The sequence below is a fragment of the Benincasa hispida genome, chromosome 7 (assembly GCF_027475165.1).
Source record: "Benincasa hispida cultivar pf3 chromosome 7, pf3_genome.v1.1, whole genome shotgun sequence".
NCBI lineage: Eukaryota > Viridiplantae > Streptophyta > Magnoliopsida > Cucurbitales > Cucurbitaceae > Benincasa > Benincasa hispida.
The window spans coordinates 48,812,153-48,828,178 of NC_143484.1; the positions used below are offsets into that span (position 1 = coordinate 48,812,153).

Genomic DNA, 16,026 nt, shown 5'->3' on the forward strand with positions numbered 1-16,026 from the left:
CGCCATTCCAGGAACTACCTTAACCATATAGTGGGGACCACAATGCAAAGAGTCAAGCTTCGCCTATAAATAGCTTCTGCAATTTCATTGAAAGATATACTTGAATACATAGAAACGTGTATATACTGATTTGAGAGAGAGACTGATCTGAAGCGATTTCCAGAGTAGATCCAGGAAGAACCACGAGAGAAGGCCAAGAGGTGAGTCTCCGGGCAAAGAATCCTTCCAATCCCTACTGTTGAAGCTCTGTACGAAGGTCACTTCTATCAGAAGAGCAAGCTTGAGAAGGAAGCTCTCCTCTCTATTACTTCCACACGTTGACAAGCATATCTCCGTTCAGATCTGTGTCAAGACGTTGGCACTATTTCTGTATTTGTTTCTCATCTCTATTTCATCACTTGTATTCATCTTCTTTGCTCTATCATTCAAACCATGTATCAGACACTTAATCTTAGTATTAAATGTTATGATCATTTCCATTAACATCTCTTTGTCTATTTCCGTTCATCCATAATTTATTTTCTCCATGATGTTTTCCTAATTCCCTAGGTAGTTAGCCCGAATTAAGTGAGTAAATTAATCGTGTTAAGGAAATAATTAAGTTTAGCTAAAGCATGCTCGACGGCATCTTCACCTGTGAGAGTAGAAGTGAAGATGTTATTCCGCCTATCAAGAGAGGGTTGGAAGAATGCGTTAACTAAAGCGAAAAGTACTTCCAGAGATGGAAGCAACCTTGCGTTCATCACGTTCATCCTTGTTTCACCATAGAGATATTGGAACGCGGCCAATCACCGAGAGGTGTACGCCAAGGGAAAGCGAAACCTTAGTTGCATCTTTAACGCAATTAACAAACTTGCATTGTTTTTACTATTTACTTTTTCTCTTTCTGATTCATCCATAAAGACTTGTCATCGCATACCACGATCCTTTGTAAAACTTCATAGTTAGTCTCGACCTCAGTATCATGTATCTTGTATCATATTAGTTTAGGATTTTATTTTCAACACAGTTTTATTTTATCAACGTAATTTATTTTCATCGCAATTTAGAGTCCAGTATAAATAACCATTCTTTATTAATTGTAAAACCAGTCGCATGTATCACAAAAGTAACGCATTAGTGAAAACAATCCCTGTGTTTGACGTCGGATTATTCTGAAAAACTTGCGTTGGAATTATACTTGGTTTCAGCGCAAGGAAACTTATGACACGCATTACTCTATCGCATACTACAAGCATATCATTAACAACGCATATTTAGAAGTAGTATCGCATAAAGACTAAAGATATAAAAACATCGTGTCAAGTTTATGGCACAGTGCACGCATAAAAAGAGAATATTATCTTTAGCGTTACAAGTTTATGGCATCGTTGCCGGGGACATGAACTTGTAGCACATTATCTATCGTCACAATGCATGCGTAACAACACTCCAATTTCATGTCATCATGTTTTTTACGCCGTTGCCGAGGATTGGTAACGGTTAGTGTTGAATACTTTTTGGTATTTTTCAGGACAAATCTCTTTGTACTGGCTGTTTATCGTGAAGAGCAGTCTGACGGTTTATGAGTACTATAGTGATCCAGAAATTCTAAGTTGACCCAGAGATCAGGTGTATTTTTCGCGCAAGAGCACATCAGGACCAAGTTAGGCAAAGAGTTAACATGGCAAATAATAACGAGGCACCCGAAGGAAATCAAGAGGTGAACTGGCCAGCGCAAGACCCTGTATTTCTTGCTGTTGATCGCAACATCCCAATGAGGAATTACGCGGCACGGAACTTTTATAACTTCTCGTCTGGAATTTCAAGACCCACGGTTGAGGAGAATGCAAGTTTTGAGATAAGGCCGATAATGCTTCAAATGATTCAAAATGCGGGACAATTCGAAGGTCTACAAGGAGAAGACCCACATGCTCATTTGACCCGTTTTGTGGAAATATGCAACGCATTCTCCATACCTGGTGTGACTCTAGAAGGAATTAGATTGTATCTCTTCCCGTATACACTGCAAGATGAGGCAATTAGGTGGGCTCAGTCCTTAGAGCCAAATAAAATTAACGCATGGGATGAGTTGAATTTTGAACAAAATGGCTATGAAACTTTGAGCACTGCCTGGGTGCGATTCAGGCAATTAGTGAAGAACTGTCCGCACATCGGGATTCCCGATTGCATTCCGATGAAGACTTTTTATAATGGCTTGGATCGATCAACGCAAGCAATTGTTGATGTCTCCGTAGCAAGAGGATTAATGGACAAGAAGTATACGGAAGACAAGATCATCTTAGATCGCATTTTGCGAAATATAGATGAGTGGTTAGATAATGGGTATGAGGAAAGAGGTTCGGAGCAATGAAGAGTAGAAGGTGCCATTGTACCAGCTGATACAATGAACACCCTGGGAGACCAGATGACCACAATGACCTCACTCCTTCAGACTATGGCTATTCAGCAAGGACATCTCTCTCAAGGTTCAGTGCAAGCCAATGCGTTGACACATGTGGCCACAATAAATTACGTTTAATATGGAAAGGGACATTCAGTGGAAGTCTGTCTATGGAATCAACAATCTGTATACTCTATCTACAATGAACCATTCAACAATACTTACAACCCTAGTTTGCGGAATCACCCAACTTTCAGTTGGGGCGGGAATCACAACCAGGGGAGCCACAGTAATCATCAAAGCAGTTATCATGGGAATCAAGGCAACCCTCCGGTTTTCATTAATCAGGATCAAAGCCCAAGTTATTTTCAAAGTGTAAAACCCTACGACGAACTGTTCTTTTCTGACACCTCTTGCAGTATCTCGTCTTTGGAATCGTTATTGAAACACTATATTGAGAAGAGCGAGGTAATAACCGCAAGCTTCTTCCCTTAGAAATTTGGAGGAGTAGATTGAACAGCTTGCAATTGAACTTAAGAGTAAAATGCCTGGTACACTACCCAACAGTTCGGGAGCATCGGGGCCATGCGGTAAAGAACAATGTCAAGCAATGACATTGAGAAGTGGCAAGACAACAGTCCCTGTGCCGCCTGTACCAGATTCAGTTACAAGACCAGTAGATTTAACCATCAATGATGACCATTCAACCATAAATGAAAGAATCACCAATTTAGAAGAAAGTACATTTGCAAAGGACGAGTCTCAACAAAACTTAAATTCAAAATCACCGCAACCTCCAGTTTCTAAAACACAGTAAGCACAAGACCCCAACGAACAGCCAATTGAATAGGAAATATGGCGGGATCCTCCACCTTTCCCATCCAGGCTGAGGAAGAAAGATGATAGTAAACAATTTCAGAGGTTCCTGGATGTTCTTCGACAACTACACATCAACATTCCCTTAATAGAAGCTTTGGAACAAATGCCGAGCTATGTGAAATTCCTCAAGGACATACTTGCGAACAAAAGGAAGATTGGGGAGAATGAAACAGTTGCATTAACATATGAGTGCAGTGCGCTATTTCAAAATAACATCCCCACCAAAATGAAAGATCCCGGGAGTTTCACATTGCTCTGCTCAATAGGGGAAAGAAGGTCGAAAATGCGATGTGTGATTTGGGGGCGAGTATAAATTTAATACCCTTGTCAATCTTCAAAAAGTTAAATATCGCCAATGCAAGACCAACCACAATTACATTGCAGTTAGCCGATAGATCAATAATGCATCCTGAGGGAAAAATAGAGGATGTACTTGTGCAAGTAGACCAGTTCATCTTCCATGCTGGCTTTATCATATTAGACTATGAAGCTGATGTTGAGGTGTCTATCATCTTGGGTCACCCATTTCTCGCAACAGGGCGGGCATTGATCGATGTACAGAAAGGAGAACTTACTATCAGGGTCGATGATCAACAAGTTAAGTTCAACGTTCTCAATATGATGAAATACCCGAGTGATATGGAAAATTGTCAATATGTTGAGGAATTGTAGGAAGAACCTTGGCACGAGCTCCTAGAAGAATCGGAGGACGAGGATTTTGGGATCGACGCAATGTGGGAGGAAAATTATGCCACAATTTAAATTGAGTCAGATTTTGAAGCACTCAAGTTATCTGAACGAACAACGCGATGTACTAAGCCATCTTTAGAAGAACCACCCGTGTTAGAGTTGAAGTCGCTGCTAGTGCACCTTAAATATGTGTATTTATGGGGCAATAACACTTTACCGGTTATTATATTTGCCTCACTAAGCAAAGAGAAGGAGGAAGCACTAATCCAAATCCTGAGAAACAACGCAAAAGCCTTGGGATGGACCTTGGTAGACATTCGAGGAATCAGTCTCTCGTATTGCATGCACAAGATTCGTCTCAAAGAAGGAAAACGGAATCTATAGAAAGGCAACGTCGATTGAACCCTGCCATGAGGGAGGTTGTGAAAAAAGAGATAGCGAAGTGGCTTGATGCAGCCATCATTTACCCTATATCTGATAGTAGTTGGGTAAGCCCAGTGCAATGCGTTCCAAAGAAAGGAGGAATGACAGTCGTCACCAACAACAAGAATAAGTTAATTCCCACAAGGACAACTATGGATGGAGGATATGTATGGAATACCGCAAATTAAATCTGGCTACTAAGAAGGACCACTTTCCACTCCCATTTACTGATCAAATGTAAGACCGACTTGCTGGGAATGAATTCTTCTGCTTTCTTGACGGTTACTCAGGGTACAACCAAATTGCGATTGCGCCGAAAGATAAAGATAAGACAAATTTCACGTGCCCCTTCGACACATTTGCATTCCGTCGCATGTCGTTTGGACTCTATAATGTACTAGGTACCTTCCAGAGGTGTATGATGACAATATTTTCAGATTTCTTGGAGGAGACAGTTAACGTATTTATGGATGATTTTTCAGTTTTTGGCAATACTTATGACTCCTGTTTATCAAATCTTGAAGAGATGCATTGAAACAAATCTCGTTTTGAACTGGGAGAAATGCCACTTTATGGCTGAAGAAGGAATTATCCTAGGTCACAAAATATCAAAGGAAGGATTGGAAGTTGATCAAGCGAAAATCGACGCAATTTCCAAGTTACCACCACCAGTAAATGTGAAAACGCTTAGGAGTTTTCTGGGACATACGGGGTTTTATCGAAGATTTATCCGCAACTTTTCTCAGATCGCAAGGCCCCTAAGTGCGCTCCTCGAAGCTGACCGCGAATATGATTTTGATGATGCATGCGCTGAAACATTCCATACACTAAAAAATGCGCTCATCACCGCACCCATTCTGATTGCACTAAATTGGACGTAATCTTTTGCATTGATGTGTGACGCTAGTGGATACGCAATGGGCGTAGTCTTGAGTCAGCGCAAAGATAAGGTTTTGCATCCTATATATTATGCTAGTAAAACGTTGAATGATGACAGGAAAATTATACAACCACGGAGAAAGAAATGCTCGTAGTGGTATTTGCGCTGGAGAAATTTTGACAGTACTTGATTGGAAAAAATGTTATGGTTTATACTGATCATTCTATGATCAAATACCTTATGACAAAGAAGGATGCGAAATCGAGATTGATAAGGTGTGTGCTGCTTCTGCAAGAATTTGACCTAGAGATTAAAGATCGGAAAGGTACCGAGAACCAAGTCACAGATCATCTGTCAATATTAGAAAATTGCGAGGTTCAGGAGAAAGAAAAATACATTGAAGAAAGATTCCCTGACGAACTGTTGATGTCGGTATGCGTTAATGTTCCATGGTATGCGGACATTGTAAGCTTCATCGTTTGCAACCAAATACCAGAAGACTACACATACCAGCAAAAGAAGAAGCTGAGACATGATGTCAAGTTTTATTTCTGGGACGATCCCTACTTGTATCGACTTGGACCTGATCACATTTTGGTGCTTTGTCATGAGTCCCCTTATGGAGGACATTTTGGGGGGCAGCGGACTGCCGCAAAAGTCCTACAGAGTGGCTATTTCTGGCCAACACTATTCAAGGACGCCCATGCCTATGTTGTGCAATGCGATAGATGCCAGAGGACGGAGAAATGAAACGCCCTTGACGTCAATCTTGGAAATCGAATTATTTGACGTATGGAGAATCGACTTTATGGGCCCATTTCCGCCTTCAGAAATTCATCAATACATTCTGGTCGCGGTTGACTATGTATCGAAGTGGGTTGAGGCCATCGCATGTGCTAAGAACGATGCGGCCACGGTGGCGAAATTTCTCAAGAAGAACATCTTTACCCGATATGGGATGCTTGGGGCCTTAATCAGCGATGAAGGCTCACATTTCATCAACCGTATAATCACCAACCTGTTGACTAAGTTTAACGTCAGCCATAGAGTTGCAACCGCATATCATCCACAAACCAATGGGCAGGCAAAAATTTCTAACAGAGAGATCAAAACTATCTTAGAGAAGGTAGTCAATACCTCTAGGAAGGATTGGTCACCCAAGCTCGATGAAGCACTGTGAGCATATAGAACTGCCTTCAAAACTCTAATTGGCATGTATCCATATGCTCTGGTCTTTGAAAAAGCTTGTCTTCTGCCTCTCGAGTTGGAACACAAGGCAATGTGGGCAAGCAAGAAGCTGAACTTTGATCTAGCAAGTGGGGGGAAAGTTTGAAAGTTGCAATTGAACCTGCTGGTCGACTGGCGAATGAACGCCTACGAAAATGCCAAGCTTTATAAGGAGAGAACCAAGAAATGGCATGATGACCACATAAGCAACCGGACATTCTTCGAGGGTCAACAGGTACTTCTGTTTAACGCGCGTTTGCAATTGTTTCTAGGGAAGTTGAAGTCCCGCTGGTCTGAGCCATTTCGCATCAAGACTATCTTTCCCCATGGCGCAGTGGAGCTAACAACCGAAGACAGGAGCAACACATTTAAAGTCAATGGTCAACGAATTAAGCCCTACTTTGGGGGTGATGTGGATTGACGCATGGAGACCATCGACTTAGGCAAGCAGGATTGACCGTTTGCGGGGATGCTATTGCGGTAACTCTAAAAAACTTCTTTCAATCAGCATCCCTATATCTATGTTTAAATGTTTTCTTTACAGCTTTCACTTACTGATTTTTAAATTGCGTTATTTACTACTTATTAGAATTAGCCTTTACTATTTTACGCGTTTACTTTCAATTTAATTCAATTGTGTATTTCCATGTCGTGATTAATTTCTTTACTTTTATGCATTAGTAGCGCTGTTCTTAAAATTTCTGTGAATGACTGAATAAAATGATGAACATCGCAAAGTCTTATCGACTTGCAGGTTTGATGGATTAAAAAGAAAAATAAAAAAATTTGGTATGCATTGCGATGATGGGTGCATTTTGTGGGAACAAGATACACTTTGCATCCATCCTACCCAAATGCATTGCGCCGAGGGGTGTGTTGCGCTCGTGTGTATTTTTCACCCGTCCTTAGCGAAAACGCACTATGTTGAGGTAGTATTGCACCAGTAGAAATACCGTGCGCTCGTCCTCCAGAAATGCGTTGAGTTGGGGGGTGTTGCGATTATACATGCATTGTTGCCCGTCCTCGACAACTATGCATTTGCGTTGATGGAAGCGTGGTGTTAATTTTTAATCGTGTACCCATCTGAATAAAAAACAAAAGATAATTTCATTCATTATTTTTCTATGTATAGAAGCTAATTATTTGATCCTTTGTACATGCTAAAATTTTGTATTGCGTTATTTGTAATTTCTTGTATACTTGGTTAATTTTTAATACAACTGAGTAACAATTCTTTCCGTATGCATTAGCCTCTTCTTTATCATCCTTTGTCAATTGTTGCGATGTTCTTTATCTTTTATTTTGCGTTATTCATTGCACTGCCATGATGAATTATATGCATACCCTTAAAAACATTTCCCACACTTTTATTTTGACTAACACTTAGATAATTCGTAGCAATAATACTGCTTTACCTTTATCCTTCAAAATTCTGCTCAAACCTTCTTTTCAAAATTTTGACTAAGTGTTTGTTTATTTTGTTCAAAAAAATGCAATGAGAACCTTGCGCATCTCTAAATTTGGGGGTGGGGAAAATCTGAGCATATGCGATCAAGTGGATGCGGTCATTAGAAAAATGCCTTCATTTCCATTATTAAAAAAAAATCATATAAACTCCACTGTTAGCGCAAGGGAAAATTACAATCCCAACCTGGTAAGAGTAAGTCATGAAAGGAACCTACTCGTAGTTGGATGTTCGCATGACACCTGTAGGAACAAGCCAAAACAAAGGTGGGTTTCCAAGAACGACGCAATATGAAAAGAGAAAAATGAGAAAAAAAAAATAAGAGCATAAGAGACAACTCCTTTGACCAACAAAAGTTAAACTTAGCTGAAAATCAAAAGTTGAAGTTGAGATTGGCACACAACCGTAGATGGATGTTCGCATAACACCCGTGAGAACAAGCCAAAACAAAGGGTGTAACCATGATCAACAGTCTCTAATAAATGATGCAAATCAGACTACCGCATTCAAGACGCACCAAGCTGTTTCTACAAAAAGAGGTAAACATTCTTTTTAAAACTAGAAGGGAATTTTTTTGAGTAGAAATTTATTGTATAGAAGAATAAAGTAGGCTTTTGTTATGAATTATCAAGGATATAAGGAAATTGCATTGTTAAGTAATGTTGCTTAGGTGGAGCATTCGGAGCAGCTAATCGACGCAAAATTTAGTATAAGAACTGAACAATAGTGCCTTAGTGAATATATGCTTGAGGACAAGCATATATCTAAATTTGGGGGTGTGATAACTTGTAGAAATATAATTTATTTATACTGTTCTTTTTCTTGCTTATTGCTCTCGATTCTCAATGCTTGATTTTGCTCCTTAGGTAGAAGAAAAGGGTGGAAGAAAAAACACAAAGGAAGTAGAAAAATGAAAAAACGTAGAAAAAATGAAGAAGAAAAACAAAAAAAAAAAAACGAAGAAGAAAAAAAACGAAGAAAAAGAAGAAGAGAAATGCATAAAAAAAAAAAAGAAAAGAAGAAAAACATAGAAAAAAAGGGAAAAAGAAGAAGAGAAATGCTGAAAAAAGGAAGAAGAAGGAGAAGAAAAAAAAAAGAAAAAAGAAAAAAAGAAAAAGAAAAGAAAAATGCACAAAACTGGAACGAAAGAAGAAAGGTGGAAAAAGGTCATTTAGAGTTAAAGTGGTCATTTCATACAATGCTGACACAAGAAAAAGGCTAAATTTCATTGGTTTCTAAAGTCGAAATTAAATTTCATTTAGATCCCTATAAAAAGGTCCTCGATGCAATTTTCTCCATCGGAACAGACAGAATCCATATCCGACATGCAATATGATTTCCTCTTTCTTCCTTAACTTTTTTGTACTTTCACTGTACTTTCTAATAATAAAATAGTTCTATTTTCTCCTTTCATTTATATTCCTCTTATGTGTCTTTTATTTACTTATTTTCTCTCTTCTACTTGACATTGTTCTCTTTCTTCTTTATTTTCCAAAAAGATGATACTTGAGTGCATTCCAAGATACATCTTTATGCATTCGCTTTCATCACTCATATAGAAAAGAAAAAAAATCAAAATATTTTTAAAAGGAAATAATAAGAATCTGACACATGACAAATTATAATTGGATAATTTGGTAGTTTGCACCTGGAATGTATGTACCTAAATATTTTTCTTTCCAAACACCTATTCTTTCTTCTATAACATTTTTCTATCTTTCCATTCATTTATTATCTCTTCCTAAAATTTACTTTCCTTTTATATTTTTCCACCACAAAAATAGTCGTTACAAACCGAAGAAATCAAATCCAATAGCTAAAGTGCAGAAAAAGTGGAGAAGTCTTAAACCTATTTTTTTAACTAGGCATGTTGTAAACATAAGAAATTCTAGGGAAAGAGAGTTGCCTTTGAAGAGTACTTCTTCAGTCTTCTCCAAATCCTCATTGTGAATATGATCTCAACATCTCTTTGTCGATCACAAACAGGACACCACACCAAGATCTTCCCCACTATTCTCTAGAAAAGAAAGTTTGTAGAAATTACCTGTTTGGAAGATTAAGAGAAGAAGAAGTTTATGCACAAAAAACTTTTCTCTATAACTTTTTAGTGATGAGAGATTTTTAATGTTGAGAGAGAATTTTTTAGTAAGAAGAACTTTTCTTCTTCTATGTGTTCATCAATGTAGAACCAGTCTGCATTTGCAGTGATGAGGGAGATAACTCCTCTCCCTCACAATAATGAATAAACCATGTTAACTCCCCTGTAATTGTAGAAGTGTTAATTTTTAATTAAATTAAATTAGATTAATATTCAATAATCAAATTAATTAATATTAATAATCATATTCAAATGTACTTTCCTCTCATATACTATAGTTTTAATATGAATCTCATTCATATTAAATTTAACTTATAACTTTACTATGAATCTCACTCATATTAAATTTAGCATATAATTTTTAATATGAATCCTATTCATATTAAATCTAACCTATAGTCATAATATGAATCTCATTCATATTATTATATTTGAACCTTATTCAAAAACATTATTCTCTCATATATAATTTAATTTTGAATCTCATTCAGAAGCAACTTTTTAATATAATATATCTATATACAATTAATTTAAATTCCCTTAGAATTTGGACAATTCAAATTCTTCCAAAACTAAATATTTCTTGTTTTACCCTTAGTGAGCTAGTAGAGGAATATAATGAACCTACAAATTAGAAGCTTCAATGACTCAAGATTAATTAATTAAACTCTTTAATTAAATCAATCAACATTTATTAATTGTGAATCACACCTCTAAAGACCAACAGGTACACTCTTTGCACTGTAGAATATTTCTATGTCTATGGATATAACCAATTATCAGTAAGTCAACCTTTCACAAATTGTTCGTAATTACAACTGGGTAAAATTAATGTTTTTCCCTATAATTACCCCTTACTCCTTAAGTACCACTAAGCCCTCTAATAAACGATCAGTTTATAGTCCAACTATAATCTAAATCTTTCCCAGGCCAATGAGAGGGTGATGTCTCATTGTTCAATACCCTGAATAAGTTCTTAAGGGAACAATTCATCTACTTATTCTAAATATGAGAAGGAGTGAATTTCATCTTGTGTAGCTATGTTCCCAACTCCTTACTCGGACAAATCCCCAAAATGGTAGGCTTATTGAGTCGACGAATTGGGCCATTCTCATGTTGGGATTATGTTCTAAGCCTAGTGGTTTGTAATATATAAACGAAATTTATTTATTTAATAAAATAAGAGAGTTTTTTCATTTGACATTTAGAATTTTATAACTTAATCCAATAAACAAGATATGAGGTTATTCATCATAACTTAAACATGTATGTGGTTGACATACAAGTGGATCATGTTTAAGTAGTAAACTAAATGGTATGTGGTATATGGATAAGGTTGTCTTATCCTGGTGACACTACGGATGCAACCCACTTTATTATTGTTGCAATAGTTGTAAAGTGTTACAAACGATTTGATCCTAATTGTTCATGTGGAGACATGTGAGTGGTGGTATCTTATACAAAGAGTCTTATAAGACTGGACGGCGAAATGATTAGTTTTTCTTTACAACGCTATTACTTGAAAATACTTACATTTTACTAGGATGACCATAGATACTTTGAAAAGACTTACATAAGTTGTTATGTTGATTTATAAAATGTTTGATATGTGTTATGAATTTTGTCTAAGTTATAAGTGTTATAAAATGAAATAGACTTTTAAATTTTATAACAAAGATAATTGTTCACATAGGGTTAACAACCACAACCTGTTTTAATAGTTAAAATAGGTCGATAACTTGTAAAACTAAGGTTACAAAATAACTCACCCGACAATATCCTGTCTAAGGCTGGAGGTACTTAAGTTGACGGTTTACGAAACAACTACTACCTGGGGATTGAGCTGGTATTTGAGTTATATTAAACCCGATTTAATGAGCATGCATGAGCGATGTGAGGTTTTAAAGAGTTTATCACTTAGACATCGTAGGTTAAATCCAATATAAAAGTTATACTTGGATAAACAGCTAAACTTAGGTTGTATTTAATTAGCAAAAATATATCTAAGTAAAAATATATCCAAATCGTTTAGAACACTTCAGCGGGAGAAAAGTGATATATATAATATATTATTTTTAGCTCTCACATCTCTAAAAGTTCATACCATGAAATCCATGCTCGACTTTAGATCACCCTAGGTGTGACCTCCTTTCGAAAAGTGTTTGTATAGGTCAATAACAAGGTGAATAGAAGAAGTTGTTCATAGTAAGTGGGAGAAGGAAGTATGTTAACACATCCTATGGTCACCTCCATTAGGTTGCATTATGAGATTCCCATACTCTACCTGTGTGTTGTCCTAGAGCGGCTACCCATTCAGAGGGCTGTGACATGGGGGTTGGAACACTACAAACTTCATAAATGAATAAGGTCTCTTAAGTCTGTCCTCAACATTGTTTTCCAGTTGGTAGCTTGTTGGGACCGATCTCTGGGATCTAAAAATGAAGAGTTACATTTACAAGAATTACTAAGTGGTAGTATGTTCTTGACCAAACAAGCGGTAATTTAATGCTATAGGAATAATAGTTATTCTGATATTAGTATTTAGTAAAAAATGTCTTAGTTTAGTGAAGGAGTAATTGACTGTCCCTCGGTAGCGGTTATTCTTACGCATTAAAGTATCATTGAAAAATTAATTATAAGGGTACATTATTACTTTTGCTAAAACTTGATTGGCTTTATTAGCAATTCACTAAAAGAACTTATTTATTTTCCAGCATGACTAGATCATTAGTTAAATTACTCGCTTTTGAAAAATTAAACTACGATAATATGCAACTTGGAAATCAAATTTAAACACAATACTAGTAATCAATGATCTTAGATTTGTTCTAACAAAGAAATGTCCGAATCTCGGCTCGCCAACAAACCAAAAAGTTCGAGAATCCTAAGACAGACGGATTAGAACCATTGATAAGGTCCGAGTCTATATCTTAGCAAGCATATCTGATGTTCTAGCTAAGAAACACGAGAGCATGGTCACTACTAAGGGGATCATGGATTCATTGCACGCAATGTTTGGACAACTGTCCTTATTTGTTAGGCACGATTCTCTCAAATATGTTTACAACTCTTGCATGAAGGAAGAAACCTCTGTTAGAGAACATGTTCTACATATGATGGTCCACTTCAACATAGTGAAGGTAAACGATGTTGTCATTTATGAGAAAAGTCAGGAAGTTTCCTACAATTTCGCACATACGAGATGATGAACAAGATTGAGTACAATCTGACTATTCTCTTGACGAGCTTCAGACATATCAGTCTCTTATAAAGACTAAGGGACAAGAATGGGAAGCAGATGTTGCTACCTTAAAGAAGTTCCAAAAGGGATCATCCTCAGGAACTAAGTCTGGACTTTCCACTTCAAAGAATAAAAGTATTCAAATGAAAAAGAATGGAAGAGGGAAAGCTAAGGCTCCTGCAACTTGAAAAAGCAAGGGAAAATCTCTTGTCTGTTAGAACAAATGTACAAAGTATCTTTTGAAGTTAATGAAGTGTTTGTTAGCTCGAGGGATGTTCAAATTTGTCCTGCAAAACTTGAAAACAACTTATATGTGTTAAGATCAACCAAGGCAAAAGCTATTTTAAATATTGAGATATTTAAAACAATTGAAATTTAAAATAAAAGGCAAAAAGTTTCTCCTAATGCCTATCTTTGGCATTTGAGACTTGGCCACATCAATCTCAATAGGATTGAGAGATTGGCCAAAAGTAGCCTCCTAAGTCAGTTAGAGGATAGCATTTTACCTCCATATAAGTTGACCAAAAGATCTTTTACTGGAAAAGATCTTAGAGCCAAAGAACCCTTAGAACTCGTGCATTAGGATATTTGTGGTCCAATAAATGTCAAAGCATGAGATGGGTATGTATATTTCATCAGTTTTATTGATAATTATTTGAGGTATGACTATGTTTACCTAATGCATCACAAGTTCAAAGCTCTTGAAAAAGGAGTACAAGGTAAGGGTTGAGTACCTGTTAGGTAAAATAATTGAAGCACTTCAATCAAATCGAGGTGGGGAGTATATGGACTTGAGATTTCAAAACTATTTGATAGAAAATGGAATCCAGTATCAACTCTCAGCACCTGATTTACCTCAGCAAAATGGTGTATCAGAAAAGAGAAACAAAACCCTGTTAGACATGGTTCGTTCAATAATGAACTATGCTCAATTGCCTGATTCATTTTTGGGGGGTATGCAGCAAAAACTCTTGTATATATTTTGAACATGGTTCCTTCAAAAAGTGTTTTTGAAACACCATATGAATTGTAGATAGAGCATAAATATAGTTTGCATCACTTCAAAATTTGGGGATGCCTTGCACATGTGTTGGTGAAAAATCCAAAGAAATTGGAACGTCGGTCAAAATTGTGTCTATTCATAGGATACCCCAAAAAGATGGACGATGGTATGTTTTATGATCCTCAAGATAATAAAGTGTTTGTATCAACAAATGCTACATTCTTAGAGGAAGACCATATGAGAGATCATCAACCTCGTAATAAACTAGTATTGAGTGAAATTTCAAAAGAAGCTATAGATAAACCAACAAGAGTTGTTGATCAAGTCAGTCCTTCAACAAGAGTTGTTGATGAAGCTAGCACTTTTGATCAGCCACATCCTTCTCAAAGTCGAGAGTGCCTCAATGTAGTGGGAGGGTTGCCCATCAGCCCGATCGTTACATGGGTTTAACAGAAACTCAGGTCGTCATACCCGATGATAGCATTGAAGATCCATTGACCTATGAACAGACAATGAATGATGTAGACCGAGATCAGTGGATGAAAGTCATGGATTCGAAATGGAGTTTATGTACTTCAATTTGATCTAGGAAGTTATAGATCAGTCGGATGGGGTAAAACCTATTTGTTGTAAATGGATCACAAAAGGAAAAGAGACCAAGCCAGTAAGGTACAGACCTTTAAGGCTTGACTAGTGGCAAAGGGTTATACCCAGAGAGAGAGGGTGGACTATGAAGAAACCTTCTCCCCTGTTGCCATATTGAAGTCCATTAGAATACTCTTGTTCATTGTCATATTTTATGATTATGAAATTTGACAAATAAATGTCAAGACAATGTTTCTAAATGACAATCTTGCAGAGAGTATCTATATAATTCAACTAGAAAGGTTCATTAAACAGGGTTAAGAGCAAAAGGTTTGCAAGCGTAAACGATCCATTTATGGATTAAAACAAGCACGTAGATCTTGGAATATAATATTTGGTGCTGCAATCAAATCTTATGACTTTGAACAAAATATTGACAAACATTGTGTCTACGAGAAAATTGTCAAAATCACTGTAGCTTTCCTAGTATTCTATGTTGATGACATCCTACTCATTGGGAATGATATAAGATTCCTAACTGATGTTAAGCAATGGCTACCAACAGAATGTTAGCCCTGTCTCAAGCATCATATATAGACGAGATGCTGTCTAGATATAAGATGAAGAATTCCAAAAGGGGTTTGTTACCTTTCATGCATAGAGTTCATCTGTTAGAAGAACAGTATCCTAAGACACCTCAAGAAGTTGAGAATATGAGACGTATTCTCTATGCATAAGTAGTTGGTAGTCTAATGTATGTTATGTTATGTACATGACCTGACATATGTTACGTAGTGAGAATAGTCAACAGGTATCAGTCCAATCCAAGATATGATCATTGGACTGTCGTTAAAAATTTCTTCGAGCATCTTAGGAGAACGAGGGACTATATGCTCGTGTATAGTGCTAAGGATCTGATCCTTACAAGATGCACTGACTCTGATTTTCAAACCAATAAAGATTCCAAGAAATCTATATCAGGATTAATGTTCACTCTAAACAAAGAAGCAGTAGATTGGAGGAGTATAAAGCAAAGTTGTATTGCTGACTCCACCATGGAAATTAAGTACGTAGCTGCATGTGAAACAACAAAGGAAGTTGTATGGCTTAATAAGTTCTTGAGAGATTTGGAAGTAGTTCCAAATATGCATC

At 36.8% G+C, this 16,026-nt stretch overlaps 1 protein-coding gene across 1 annotated transcript; it reads left to right on the plus strand.

The window, feature by feature from the left end:
• The first annotated feature begins 1,663 nt into the window (after window positions 1-1,663).
• On the plus strand, window positions 1,664-3,934 carry LOC150035218 (uncharacterized). Its single transcript, XM_090315270.1, has 5 exons — window positions 1,664-2,025; window positions 2,641-2,851; window positions 2,895-3,196; window positions 3,269-3,554; window positions 3,647-3,934. The coding sequence occupies exons 1-5, from the start codon at window positions 1,664-1,666 to the stop codon at window positions 3,932-3,934; spliced, it is 1,449 nt and encodes a 482-aa protein (XP_090171396.1).
• The last annotated feature ends 12,092 nt before the right edge of the window (window positions 3,935-16,026 follow it).